Below are 15,499 nucleotides of genomic sequence, written 5' to 3' on the forward strand. Positions count from 1 at the left end.
ATTATAATTTTATGGATGTGCAACGTTTTGATAAATAGTAAAATAGTTAACAATTAATTGTTTAGTTGTTTATATTTACGACTAAAAACCTTCAAATGAACCGTTCATATTTCCGTAAACATTCATTTAAAAACAGTTGGACAGTCCACAATATTTACGAAAATTGCATATTTATGTGGAACTGGAACAAATCCGCAATTTTCAGTCGACTATCCCACAAATTATTCACATATGCTTGAAACTAAAACAGAAATTTTCCCTGCGCCATTGTTTTAATTGATTCAGCTATTATCTACAGATTATTGCAACACTGGTTTTGTCCTTTTCTAAATAGCCTCCTCATGTTCCGTGTTGGGTACGGAAATGCACGTTTTAAGGTATCCTGCACACGTGCGGCATATTTCCAGGTGTCTGACAGCCAGTCTACTGCCGTTGGAAATTTTGGCACCTAATTCAGAATTCCTGGTTTAATGATATAAAATTTCATATTCAGTCGTGTTTGCAACAAAATACTTCCCTCGATGTTCCTTTCCCATACAGTTCATTCATTACTTTCATCACTTCATCATCGCTTTGACCGAACAGTGTATTAAATAGTTGCAGTAACTAAAAATTGATTGCTACTGCACATGTTTGTTTTGGTGTTGACTTTATGCCAGTTCTATTGTGGGAATAAGTATTAAGAGTGAGAAACAAGTATTTTACTCATTTCTCATATCACAAAATGAGTAAGTTTTAATCTAATAGTAGAATAGTAGTTTTACAGGGCGTCACAACATTCTACATCGATGATATAGTATATTCTTTGCACGTGGATTAAAAGTAGGTATGTACTGGTGTCCACTTTAATTTCTCGATTTGATAATAATAGTAAGCCTTAGTTTCTTAATAATTCCATAATTGGAAGACAACTAGTCATTTTATGCAGGAATGACACCGTAATTTTTTCAAATAGGATATGAGTTTTGGTTCTTTACTCAGCACCATATCTATCTAAATTAGATCTGAGAAAATAACCGCAAAATATAAGTAAGTAGGATATCGTTGTAAAAAATAGAATATACCGTCACTGTGCTATGTTTATCCCCATTTTTTATTCTCGTAGAAATAATAGTTTCTAATAACCTATTACGATTCATCGTAAGTGTGTAAACCACAAAGACAGAGGATTAAATAGCTTTATAATCGTTGAAGATATAGTTTAACATCCTATATGGAAACTTCCTTTATTTTTTTATACATTGTTGATATACTTCTCATATTATAGTAATCGGACCTGTTACACAGGGTAATAACAAATTTATGAACATCGACGGTATACGCTTTGAAATGTTGTATCGCTTTGAAATTTTTTGAATAAGTTTTGTGTGAAAGTAATGAACACATCAGAGTTTTCAAGGAAGTACTTGAAAATTGAAATACTTGTACAATCTCTTGTGCAAATTAAAAATTATGCTTAGCGTAAGATGTGGGAAATAAATAAAAGTGCATAAATTAGTGCCCCGATGCGCTAAGTTCAAGTTTAAAAATGAATAATGGGATATCTATCGCAAAAAATATTATATATATATATCTTTAAATCCGTTTATCTCCGTTTCTGGAGAGAAGTTTATTATACTCTCTGACAGTGTTTAAGATTAATTTGAACTATTTCAAATTAAATGTATAATTTAAAAGAAGTCTGAGGCGACTGTTAACTAGAATCTGTTGTAAAAGTATTTAATCGACGTTTTGCGATAATGTTCATTTTCGCCGACCTTTCCATAAAGTCTGCCTTTCTTCTACCTACATTCTTATGGAAATAATGTAGCAACAAAGTTTTAATTTATTGATTACTGAAAACTAGTGGTGAATCACAAGGGTGTGCTAGTTACAGCCTCGTAATGAATGGATTTTAAGAATAGAAGAACTTTCTAGTTTATTTGTCTTGAAAAAACGTTTTACCTGGAAGTGCTCCACATTCTGGAAGTAAATTAAAGTTAATTATCGTCCTCTGTATTTACTAAGGCGTATATAAAGGCTAAAAGAATCGTGTCATAATAAGAAAGAAAGGAATTAATGACTTGTGGCACATGGAATAAAAAGCAAACGATTTCTGGAAATTGTGAATTGTTGGTGAATTCCGAAGAAATGGGGGAGGTGGTCCGATAACAATCCCTACACATCGTATTACACTTCAAGTTAACCGTGTCGGTTAGTCAGCCAGGTAAAATAGTGCCTTGTTCTCAGAAATGAGGCTACTATATATTGATTATAAGTAAACAGAACATAATTTAGAGAAGTAGGTTGACTGGGGACGGATCAACCCTATTAATTGTACGCGCTAGATCTGCTGTACTTATGGATAAATCATAATCGTTTGATTTAATATATATTAAGTGTCTTATGATAATTTTATATTCATCATACCATTATGCTACGTAATCCATGATTTAAATTTGGCCTAGTCCATCTTTAAACATGAAGTCACATCCAGATATAGAAAAAAGTCATCTACCCACTTCTTTGGGGAAAATCCTACTGGTGAAATACGTTCAGGAATATTTTAAAACATTTAAACATACAAGCTTTTTACATCTAACTATTTGATTTTACACAAATCGGCAGAAATATCTTATTAATTTAAAACTTAAATCATTCCTAAATTTACATGACCTATGTTTTGTTTGATATAAATATTTTCGGTTTACTTGTAACATCTTCAAAAGACTTGATTTTAATATACATTACATTCCAGCATTTGATGATGCACGTAGGATTCTGAATAGGTTCTAAGTAAGTCGTGAATAAAAAGTTTATTTTGAATTTCTGTCTGTACTTAGAAAGTAAACCTAATTATACGTAATAAAATGCAAAGGAATTTCTATATTTCTATAATAAATGCATTCTTTTCTGATAACATAATGTATTTATATTTATATCTACATAAACTGTAACTGTATAAATAGAGTGGTATTTATTTACTATACTTTTTATGTAGGAATATTAATTTAAATTCAATGCAATACTTTTTTAAGTATGAATTTGTCACTGGGCAAGATAAACTGGTTGCTAACCTCTAATTCAAGTAGGAGGGTGGTTCTGAAAAATTTTATAAAGAACTGTATTGACATGTCCCGCCAAAATTATAACAATTCTTCTGTGAATATTTAGTCCAGGTATGATCCTAAAGATCTAATAGAGGTAACGTACTACAAAATATTATTCAAAAAGTTTTGAGGATAATGTTATCATATTACTTATAAAACACATCATTGTAGTTTATTCGCCATTATTTCATATTTGGAGATATCATATGAAATTGATTTTCTTACTCTCTACATCTTTGATTATCGGCAGCCAAGACGTCTTCAAGTTTACAGAAAGATTTGTACATCCCTTCTTCTTCTCTTCTTCTTCTTCTTCTTCTTCTTCCTTTTCTAGTGGTTGGTCCTGATAAGTTCCATAGCACCGCGGCCTAATTAGGCCTATTGTGCGTCCCACTACTTAGTCCTATTCAGCAAGTAGTTTTGTCCTTTTAACAAAGTCCAAAAGCTTTTTTGCTGACACCTCTCAACTCCATGGGCTCCAAATAGGGTTCCCCAGGAGGGTCATATTACGTGCAAATCCCGAGCACTCGCCCAGGATATGCAGAGAAGTTTCATACGCTGAGTCACCTCCTCGGCAGACCGGACTGTCTACAAGCTTTAGCTTATGTAGATGTTTCCTAAAGTGACAGTGCCCCGTTATGAGTCCCGCCACTCTTCTGACCCGGATTTTATTCAAGCTCAGCAACTCCTTTGCTCTTTCCTTCAAAAGAGCTCCTTAGAATGACTATGTCCTGGCCTTGGAGTCCTGTATTTCCTATGTTCTGTCTCGATCCATTTGCCCAGAGCCCGCCTGATCATACTGGGAGATGTACCACAGAAGGGCTCCGAACCAATGAACTTTGTCTCGGATCCCTTCCTAGCAAGTTCATCTGCTTTCTCGTTCCTACAAATGCCTTGTGTCCTGGCACCCAACACAGTCTAACTGTATTATTGGTGGCCAGTTCAGTCAGCATTTGTAAACAATCCCACACAGTTTTGAACTTATCTTGTGTGAGCCTAAAGCTTTAATCCTTTTCTCCATTAAATAATATAATCGCGGGTTCTTAAAATTATCCGTATTCTTAAACTATTTTTACAAATAAATTTCACTTCTGGCTTACATGTGAATTTTAAATTATGAAAACAGATAGTTTGTGCAAAAAAGAACTTCAAAATATTTCATTTCGAATTGCCAGGTCATCCGAGAAAATTATGAAAATCTGGACAGAATTAATTTCTAGCGGCTGTAAAGATTGGTTTTATGATTCTTATAAACATACAAAACTTCAACTTGCGATTCGTCAATAGAGTGAGACGTTAGCTCTGGCGTTTCGTTGTGGTTAAGTCTAGTACATTGTAAGTTTACACTTAAACGACTATCCATACTACTGGCCGTTGTTGGTAGTGCTAACTTAGCAATATAATAAGACCATGACAGAATTGCCATTGAAAATGTAGTGAAATTTCGAAAATCTGAAGCTTCTAGTAAAGACGTCATCATGGGGCGAGTGCGGCTTAGCTACTTGGCATGTATATCATTTAAATTGAAAGTCAAGCAACGCTGATTGCGGTTGGTACTTGGTTGGGTGACCATCCAGGCAAGGCTCGCGATGCCCGTCCACCTTTTAGTGACCTGTTGGTGTATTTACAGAAGACATACAAATTTAGGCGAGGTTTGTATAGGAAGACAATACCATCCTTCGGAAATCCGTTGGTTCGGCACTATTTCCTGTTTGGGGGTTGCTCGTCTCTTGGCGTCGGTGTTTAGCCATATTCGTAGAAATAGACCGACGTAAAATAACCAAAAGCTAAAAGCTAAGACGTCTCCTACTATAATATTATTTTGTACAAATTCCGATGAAATACAATGAATAAAAAAAGTAATTATAGGCCTTATAAATATATTGCGTTTATATTATGTTTTGTATAGATTTCTACCCATGCAGCGACAATTGCAAAGTAAATAGGATATATTGGAGTATAGATATAAAAAGGAAATTAATTTAAAAATGACATTTAAACAAAATTTAATGTATTAATTTTACACTGAAGGAGGCACATACCAAAATAATCGGACCCAAAATTAAAAAATTTGGTGTAGAAAGGATTATGTAAGAATAAAATTTTAATAATTATGAATTACGATTATCATAAACTTATTGGACATTTTATTAGTAAATTGCTTTTAAAATGATCGAGTTTGATATTTAGGTGTTTTGTTTGAAATATGCCAAAATCTTCATAATTTTAAGATAGTGCATCCATCTATATTTGTATAGCAGTATAAATGTGGCTAGTGCAGAAAAGAGTACTGTTGCTTAACCCTCACATTTCGATTTATATCTTTAGATGCAGAATCCCCTTCACTAGAGTGGCATCTATTTTTGGATTATCCTTCTATATATATCTGACTCATTCTCTGTATTTGCCTCACGGAGGTGTCTGGTATTTTGATTGCGTTCATTTCCACCAGTTATACACATACTTTCCCAAAACGATTCAATTTTCCGCATGCCGAATGCGCATTTTCCTCCTAACTGGACATTGGAGTCTATTTTTGATTTTGTGTGGGGTGTACCCTGTTTATCGGCATTTTAAAGCCATGAGTCTCGTTGGTATCGAACGTTTGTTTTTTTATCTGATTTGTTTATTTAAATTAATTTATTTAACACCAAAGGAACACCTCCAGAAGCACATGGATATCCGAATGACACATATCTACGTACCTATTGCGTTATACATGATTAATCGATTGTATAAAAGCTTGCTTTAAATATTTACCAGTCCGGTACCAAATATTTTAAAAGAGACTTCTACGTCTACGTCTTCGTTTAATAATACGTACTTCTTTACTTTATTATCACTATAACGTCGATCCTAAGACATCTTAATAAATGTTTTCTTCCTATTTATATCTGTTGATCACTTCCACTTACTTTCTTGCTGTAGACTTTCCTTGTTGTACCGCATCAAGACCATTTTCCACATAGCAGACTGCGCCATTACTGTGTCGTTTAGTCGATTACTAAATTTAGGTTAGGAACCAATAGCTTCTCACATTGAACGACATGGTAGGAACACAGCTGATCATTATGTGGAAATCATCTTTCCAATGGACGTACTGAAGGTAGACAGTGTAGTGTGTGGACACGACATTCTGGTTCGTACGTTTGATCATCCAGTTAAAATTGCTTGATTTATGGGGGCCATTAACATGTGGATCTGTTTCTATTCCATCGTGCAAGCCTTTCCATTTGTCTGTTACAGTTGTGGCTAAATCAACATTCGATGATTTTATCGAAAATTGACTAAAAACTCAATAAAAATGAAAGTTTCCGTTTGACCAAAGATATTTAACGAAGACAAATATTTCCATTTCTCGCAAATCTTTTGCGGCCCACTTAGTGAAATCATGTTGGATTTACTCAACAAAATTATCCAGTTAAACTAGAAGAATAGCATTATTATTTAATTAAAATATTAAGTACACACATTATGAGTTAAGTGATTTCCACGAATCTGCAAACGAAAAAACGCGCATTTTACTGGTGGTTATAGGAAAGCCTATTAATTTCACAACTGCTGTCAATTTATAGTGACATTATTTAAAGTCGTAAATGATAAAATGAAAGGTATATCTAATATTTTTATTGTTATTCAAGTAAATGCGACAGTGCGGCGTACTTCAAGAGCAGATGCAAAAAATGCGACATAAAATGGAATTGGCTATTTAATACTCTCATTAGGCACAGGATCGCAAGATGTTTCTTAATTACTAATTAATTATCAATTACACAGGTGGATGAGAAAGTAATAGCAACATAAAATAAGCAACTTTTGGGCTTAGACGTACATCGTTTGAATATTTGTATACATATGTATTTGGATGTAGCAATTTTACCTAAACGTCAACGTCAAATTTCATTTCTCAGTTTAATCATTCCTGCGGCCTATTTGTCTTTCCTTTTTCTGATTTGTGCATGTAATTGAGAGTTGTAGCCATTCGAATACAATTAATTAATCTCTTTTTAAAGGAGGTACTATTTACATTAAAAGAATGGTATGCTTAGGCTTAGAACAATATTAAATTAAATGCTCTACTGTACCACAAGGCACGGATAATTGAAGATTAATCATTCATTATTTTAAAGGATTCTCTAACTTTCATGCACCATTATATTTTTGAAACAATGAATAAGTTTGAACAGGATTTACTACTGTTCGATATTACTTAGTAAAATTAAATAATAAGTTTATAATTGTACTGTCCAAATTGAAGACACGATATAATAATATACAACTAATAATAACAACAGCTTTTTATTATAACAACTAAATAAAGAATGCTTTGCATGTTATTATTCAATTTAGGCACGTCTTTCTGCTGTGTAACATTTTTTTCTGTCTCTAACATTGGGATATCCCATGATTTAACCATTTCCATTTTAACCGGTGACTAAAATTTATATAAGTTAATTAAAGTAGGTAGTTTTTTTTTTAATGGTGATGTTAAATATGATTTGTATATGGATAGTTATGTTAATTTTTCTTGTAAAAAATTGAGCAGTATCAATTTTTGAGCAAACGTTTAAAAATATATCAATATTTTTAATTTTTTTTACAGGCAACCATATATTCGTATTGTTGTATACACATTTGTATAACTTTCCACTGTTTGTTTTTATTCGAAAAGTTACAAAATTTTAAAATAAATTCCTGTTGAATTATAATTCATACCTATTTACGAACCTATCAGCATTTCTACCTATTTCAAATAGTTAAAAAGGACATATTTTATATAATGGATATTTTTGGTATAGACCACTTTTTTGTTTTCGTCGAAATTTTCAATTACGTCGAAGTTTACATAACTAAAATCGAAATTTTCACATGAAAAATATGCAGATGTGTTTCAGGTCGACAATATTGCCCGTCTTCATATGATAATGGCATTTTTTGTTTCGACTTGAAAATTTAACAAAACTCAAAATTTTATTTGCACTACTAGCTGGATTGGATATTCTGTTTTCAAAGCGCTTTTTGTAGAAGTGGATATTTATCACCAAAGGTCTAGTGTACGTCCATAATCCGTAATAAGCACCACGGCTGTGACAATATACTTATTTGAGTTCTCCGGAAAAAAGTGTCTGATCGAATTTTCGGTTAAAAAAAATAAAAACGAATATGAAAATTTTAAGCATCTCATCAATCACATATTTATGTAATTTTACCTTAATTTGACGGTGCTTGTATCTCCTAAGATAACCGAGATCTTTATGGCTTCAAAGGAATGAACATACTATGTACATATGCCTATGCTTTCAGCATTGAAAATATTTCTTCTAGATATATGAAATTGTTACAAAATAGTTTTATTAGTAGGCGACACAATTCCTTAACTTAGTTTCGTATCCTTAGCCCTAATCTGAATTCTTTAGATCACGATTTTCGATTATAATCTGAAATCGCAGTTTTTCATTGGCTGAATTAAAAACCCGTCATAAATGTTTAAATTTAACAGTTAGCTGCTCTAATTTCAGGTTATATTCGGAAATATTGAGCAAAATAATTCGCCTTTAATTAAATGTAACCCTAAGATTACTACATAAATTTATATAAGAAAATCGAATGGGATTATTGCAGATGCAACCTTCATCACAAATGTCCGTTAGATTGCCAGAGCAATCTGTAGTACTAAATCTAGAATTATCAACATGCGTATAACATTATAGGAAAATAACTTTAAATTAAAATAGTTTCGCTGGTATTCAACAGATGGCTCTTGTGGCGTACTTTAAGTGATCAATTTAGAGTTTTATATGGTTTTATTAGAACAAACATTTCTACTAAATAGAGCGAAAAAAGACTTTTACACTTAAATATTACAGCAAATTTCATGTATTTCCTTTTGAAAAATACTTAGTAAATGAAAACCCGTGATTTCCTCAGCAAAGTCGTGAACAATTTTTTTTATATAATATCTCGAAAAATTATGATGGAATCGTCTTACTCTGTATAGAACTTTTGTAGAGAATAAAAAACCTATAAAATGGTTTTTTGTGCGACCCGATCGGTTCATTTATTGCAGCGAAAATCCGGAAAAGCCTCTAAAATAGACCTTTTGTTAAAAATTCATAACTCCGTCAAATTTGAAGCTGGAAAAAAATCGAATTGAAATCGAAAGTACGCTCGAGCCAGAGTTCTTCGCTCCCTGTTTCCCCCACTACCGCGTGGAGCGTACAGTCGATCGTTTCGGGCGATTTTCAAGGGAATTTTTAGTATATTTTTCCCATCACCCATGCGAAAATCCAAGATATACAAATTGGAGAGATTTTGTCCTTTACTTTCAAATGCCGTTTTCAGAATTATAATCGGACCATTTTTGATAAATCGCCACGCTGTGCAAAAAAGACCCTAATTTGTTTATAATGCAATTGTGCAAAAACTATGCTTCGGACAGAAACCATCTTGCGCACAATTAAACTACATATTATTATCTGTCATTTTCCGCAAGATATTTTTTCCAGCTTCAAATTTGACGGAGTTATGAATTTTTGAAGAAAGGTCTATTTTAGAGGTTTTTCCAGGTTTTACACTGTAAAAAATGAACCGATCGGGTGGCACAAAAAAACATTTTATAGGTTTTTTTGTTCTATAGAAAAGTCCTATTGAGAGTAAGACGATTCCATCATTATTTTTTCGAGATATTATAAAAAAAAATTACATTTTTTTGCAGTTTTTATTGGTTAAAAAAAATTGTTCACGACTTTGCTGGGGAAATCACTTGGGTTTCATTTACTAAGTATTTTTCAAAAGATAATACATGACATTTGCAGTAATATTTAAGTGTATCAAAAAATATCTATTGGTTGGCCTACTAAGGAAATTTAAATAATTGAACTGTGTTAAATGCATGTTAAAATAAATTTACCAGACCTTATGTTATTGTGTTCAAATGTGCGCTATTTTATTACTTTTCATATTTCTAGTTTTGTCTAGTTGGAATATTAAGTACACAGAACATAAAAATTAGATTATATAATAAAAATACCCAGTGTGGCAGCTGTAAGAGTTGATTTCTTTCATGCATTTGACTATAAATCATATACACTTATAGGAACCCAACTAACCAAAATTGTTTCACAAACATGATTTTATTACTGTTCTATCACAATATAAATCAGGAAAATGTTTATTAATCGTGCAATAATCATAGTTAAGAATAAGCTTGGATATAACACTCTTTAATACAGAAATGAATGTGTTGGCTAAATAAATACATATATTTATTTACTAAAATGTATAACAAAATTAACATTTTAATGAAATTTTATAATGTATTTACTAACTACCTACAAAGAAATCTGATAAATGGTACATATACTACTTTGAAAGGAAATATAGGACACTTAATGTTAATTACATTTATTAATATTGTAACATTGTAATAGTGGTATTTTAAAAAGTTTTGGTAGGTAATTCAAAAAATTAAATAAGTACTCCAAAAAAATCATAGAAACCTATAAATGTGTTCAATAGAGCACTATGAAAAATTAAATATACGAGCCCAGGCACATTATAGTTCCGCCAGGTATAATTTTACTACTGATATATTTAAATGAAAGTAATAATACTCTCAAAACTATTTTATTAAAGAAAGATATTAACAGAAACAAAGTGTTTTGAATTTAAATTTGAATTTTTGAATGTAATGATTCGCGGTTCAGAATAGTTCGGCCGCTTCATCAGTATTGTCAATACATCACTTTTATTAAGAATAACAGCTTTAATTCTGGCAGGCATTGTATCTACCAGCTTAGTACACTCTTCAGGAAGCGTGCGGTTCCAAATTTCTTGCAATTTGGTGCTTAGATCGTTAACTGAAATACATAGTTGGCATATGGAAACATCAATTAAAAAAAAAACAAATTGTTAACATTTGTAAATACCAGAGCTGGGTAATTCCTGGTGAAATTGTAATTAGCAATTACAATTCCCTTTTTTTTCCTGTAATTGTAATTGTATTTAAGTACTTTTTTTTATTAAAGTCATATGGAATTGTAATTGCAGCAAAATTGTTATAGGAATTGTAATTTGTAATTATATTATTTGAACTATCGAATTACAAATTACTTCTATAAGTACAAATACTTTTTCCAATTACAATTACTAAGATCATGCGTATTGTGTAATTGCGTACAGACTTGCAGACTTCTATTATTTCATTTGAGGAAAGCCTTGTGCCGCGTGAGCAATAAAAAGTGATTTGGTGAATTAACCTCAGAATTAACAGAGTACATTTTATTTTATTATAATTATTATTAATTTAGAAAATATATCTATGTGTTACTGCTCTTATTTTGAGTTGAGAAAACTTCTGGTTCGGTTACTCAGCCTTTCACTCGTACTTGTTCGATTCGTAATTTTTTTAATAATAATTATTGGTTTCCAGTCTACCCAAAACTACTGTATTCTATATTTTGCAAATGTACTAACAACCAAAAAAAAGAGCATCGGGTTGAATTAATTACCTGACCAATAATATAAAATTATCGTATGAACTGAACTAGTTTAAATTATTAGATTAGGAATAAAAATATAAAAATTCTATATTAGAAAATGAATAAGAATAATCTTTTCATTTTAGTATCAATTCTAATAAATAATAAAACGCAATATTACACAACACTTTTAATTTAAATTTTTAACTTAACTTTTTCCTTTTTCTCTATTTGGTCACTATAATTTACTTTATCATAAAAGTAATTGCTAAATCCATTTTCCATGTAACTGTAATTAAATTAATATAATTCCTTTTTTAAAGAATATACTTTGTAATTGTAATTAGTTCCTTTTTTTTAAGTAATTTGTAATTGTAACAATTTTTAAATTACAAGTAATTACCCAGCTCTGGTAAATACATAATCGTAACTGAGCAGATATTTTATTGAGCGCCCGAAAAGTTAAAAATAAAAGAATATTTAATTTGAAAGTTCATTTACGTGAAAATTTGTGTCAACATCTATAGGTGTACGCCTCTGGACTAAATTTCATTTTGATATCTCTTCAGGCTTAGGAACTATCCTCCGCCCACACACTAATGGCTGACCCGGTATTAGTTGTAAAATTATGCCTGGCCGAACTATTATCAGCCTGGGCTCATAAGTGTGTGATAAAAATTCAACATAAATAAATCCTGCATATTTAAAATATCAACTAGTGCTGTAAAATGCTCGAGAATTCTAGACAATTTTCACCAATTGCAAACGGAATTAATGAGAAATTATTTTCTTATAAAATTAAGAAATGAGAGATATTATATAGATATAAATGCGGAATCTTCTCCTATTTTCTCAAAAATCCTCATTATATTTTTCAGTATTTAAAAAAGTAATATTTAGAGTGTGGCATGCCACTTGGGTAGAGCAAAATTTGGGAAAATTCTGAAAAAATATTGTTTTGCCTTTCTGAAAATGTTAAAAGCACAATAATTTGTGTGAGGATTCGTGAATATTCTCAAACACACATTCAGAACATTCTTTCCTTTACAACACTAATCTCAACAGCTAAAAACTATATTATAGAAAAAAAAACTTAAGAAAAAACAAGACATTTATTACTTTAGTCGTTTACAAAAATATCAAAAACTTACACAATAAAATACATACATGCTTTATCACAGTTATTTCTTCCTCCATTTTGCAAAAAGCTGATGGAGTGTCTGTTGTGTTCCACTATCAGACTTAGTCCTTTTCAGCCCTATTGTTCGACAAGGTCCAATCACTTTTCGTTTTTGATTGTTTTCAACATTGGTAATATTCTAAAAAATAAAATGTCACATAAATTGTCACAGAAAGAAAAACAGATTTTAAAATATGAAAGAAATACCTTTTTTGGAGAAATTTCGTGGCATTGTTCAATTTCCATATCATAATTAATATCAGTTTTCTCTGTTTCTACTTCGATTACATCTTCACATATTGTTTCTTTTTCAACTTCGGCGAGGAAATTTACTGTAATTTCTTTTTTCTCAATAATTTCACAAACAGTATCAGTATCAGTTTCCATTTTTACTTCTATTCCATTACGTCTGATATCGTCTTGAATTTCATCTGTGTTATTTATTTCTTCCAAATTATCAGAGTCATTACTGAAATATCTACTTTTTACAATAATTTGACTATCGCTATTAGTACAGTGAAATTTGCTCAGTTTTTTCTTAATGAAAGGATTTCGCTTTAATACTGGTGAGGCATCTTTCTTAGGAGAGTCATCGTTAACGTTTTCCTCCGTTGTGTTAATCGTAATATCGTCGACTTCTTTCTTTTTGTTTGTGTAAAATTCTAATTCTTTAACTGTCCGTAAATCTTCTTCTATTTTGATTTGCTCCACATCAACATCGATTTTAGTTTCAACGTTAGTTTTCGTACTCTTAGTTGATGTAAAGAATGCTTTGAATTGTGCCTTTCGCTCAAAATGTGAAATACTTTTTTTATAAATACCAGACCATATACTATTCGAGGAACCCTAAATATAAAACACTTCAGACAAAATTAAAATATTTTCAGCGGCACTTACAGTTTCATTTGCAGGAGACCAATTATCTAGGGGTTTAAAATTATTTGGATGAATATTACCAAGAGCAACTTGATAAGCTGTTTCATGGTCAAAAATTTCTCCAGCATTTTTACAAAATTCAGGTTTTGTTCCTGTAATTTCAGGATCTACAAGAGGGACAAGCTTTTTCTTGAATGGATCAAAAACTGTTTGATGCCGAAATGTTGCATCGGCTACCAAAAAATTTTCTTTATATTCATTAGTTATTTTTAAATGCCGCATATTTAAGTACCGCGGAATTTTATCCAAAAACTAAAATTAAATTATTAAAACAAAGAACTATTGTAGAGAACATGCTTACTATTTCCGGATTCGTTTCTTCTGTTAACGACATAAATTTCAAAGCCTTTTTCAAGCCTATACCACGCAAAGATTCAATGTAATCGCATCCAGAAAGAATGCACATGTAACGAAATTTGTCAAAAGAATATCTATCGGGACGTAGACCCATAGCTGTAGGTATTTTATCAGCTTCAACAAGAGATCCACAACCTTGTAGATCTAACTTAAAAATAATCTTAGAACAACCAAATAATACTAGATCGGAATCTTCTGTTATCACAAATTCTGCTATACCTTCAAAAATTGAAAAAAATAAGAATAAAATTATGTAAAAATATAATTTCATACCTTTCAAACTAAAAAATGCTAATTGAGCGTCAGATTCATAAGGAGCCACTATACAATCTACATTAATTTTATGACATTCTTTTATTACTTCAGAGGCCATATCTGGAGTTATATTTATACTTTGCTTTAAATAAGTACGAGCCTCATCCGCTTTGCCCAAACGCAGTAATTCTGCTGCTCTTTGTTTCGCTTTGTTACGTGATTCTCTTCTTTTGGCCTCTGTATCAGCTTTTGCGGGTAAGTTTTTACCATCGAAAACCAAAATTGGCCGAATATTATAATGTTGTAACATTTTTATGTACTTCATACAGTAATTAACATACCTAAAATAAAAGTATAATATAGCTATATTCTAAACTTAGAAGAACTAGTTACTTACACTTGACTGTCTTCACCACGAGCTAGTTGGACAGCACATGCATTAGCGCCTTTGTGTAGCCAACAATATGTATCGATGGCTACAGTGGCACCTCTACATTCAGAAATGTGGCAAGGTCTTGTAGCATTTTCTAAAAATGGCAGTAAACCTGTAATACCCATTTAGAAGGCTGTCTTGAATATTCACATTAAATATTGCATTGACATAAACATGGTTATGTTAAAATACACCACTGACTATAGTATTATAGAGTCAAGTAGATTAAGTCACATTTTGGAATACTTTTATATAAAAAGATTTTTCTTCTTACGATATTTTTCTTTAAAGTCCTTGTAAAAGGAACATTAATATATTAAAATAATAAAAATGCATTCCCTCCAAATTGCAACTGACATTTAAATCTTAAATCTAATTTACAATTTACTATTCGCAATTGTCGGTACTGCCAATCTAACTCTACGAATCCCCTTCATATGGTAAGAACGTAAAAAATTACCCTAATTTTAGGCCATGGCAAAAAAGTGTTACCTATTAAAAATACTTTTACTAGTTTTTACTTATACGTCAAAGGTAGGTATCTCCTCGAAGTTTACCCGCTGATAGTTTTAGAATCTGTGAATAAAGCCAAATACTCTCAATGATTATTTGATAAAGCATACAGGGTGATTCACAACTTATCCAAAAAAATTTGGGAATAGATGCGGCATGAGAAATGGAGTCAATATTGTAAAAAAATTGTTTGTAAAATCCTTATAGTTTCTGAGAAAATAAATATTGAAGTTATAGCACATTAAACCACTACATA

The 15,499-nt window shown here is 31.3% G+C and overlaps 1 protein-coding gene across 1 annotated transcript; it reads right to left on the reverse strand.

Moving 5' to 3' along the window:
- Positions 1-12,698: 12,698 nt before the first annotated feature.
- LOC108909103 (exonuclease 1) lies at positions 12,699-14,881 on the reverse strand. The gene is made up of 6 exons (XM_018713341.1): positions 14,695-14,881; positions 14,316-14,638; positions 13,987-14,261; positions 13,647-13,937; positions 12,957-13,595; positions 12,699-12,888 (listed from the first exon to the last, which is right to left on the reverse strand). The coding sequence occupies exons 1-6, from the start codon at positions 14,853-14,855 to the stop codon at positions 12,751-12,753; spliced, it is 1,827 nt and encodes a 608-aa protein (XP_018568857.1). The 5' UTR covers positions 14,856-14,881; the 3' UTR covers positions 12,699-12,750.
- Between the last annotated feature and the right edge of the window lie 618 nt (positions 14,882-15,499).

The sequence above is a fragment of the Anoplophora glabripennis genome, unplaced genomic scaffold, assembly GCF_000390285.2.
Source record: "Anoplophora glabripennis isolate ALB-LARVAE unplaced genomic scaffold, Agla_2.0 scaffold9, whole genome shotgun sequence".
In the NCBI taxonomy this organism is placed as follows: Eukaryota; Metazoa; Arthropoda; class Insecta; order Coleoptera; family Cerambycidae; genus Anoplophora; species Anoplophora glabripennis.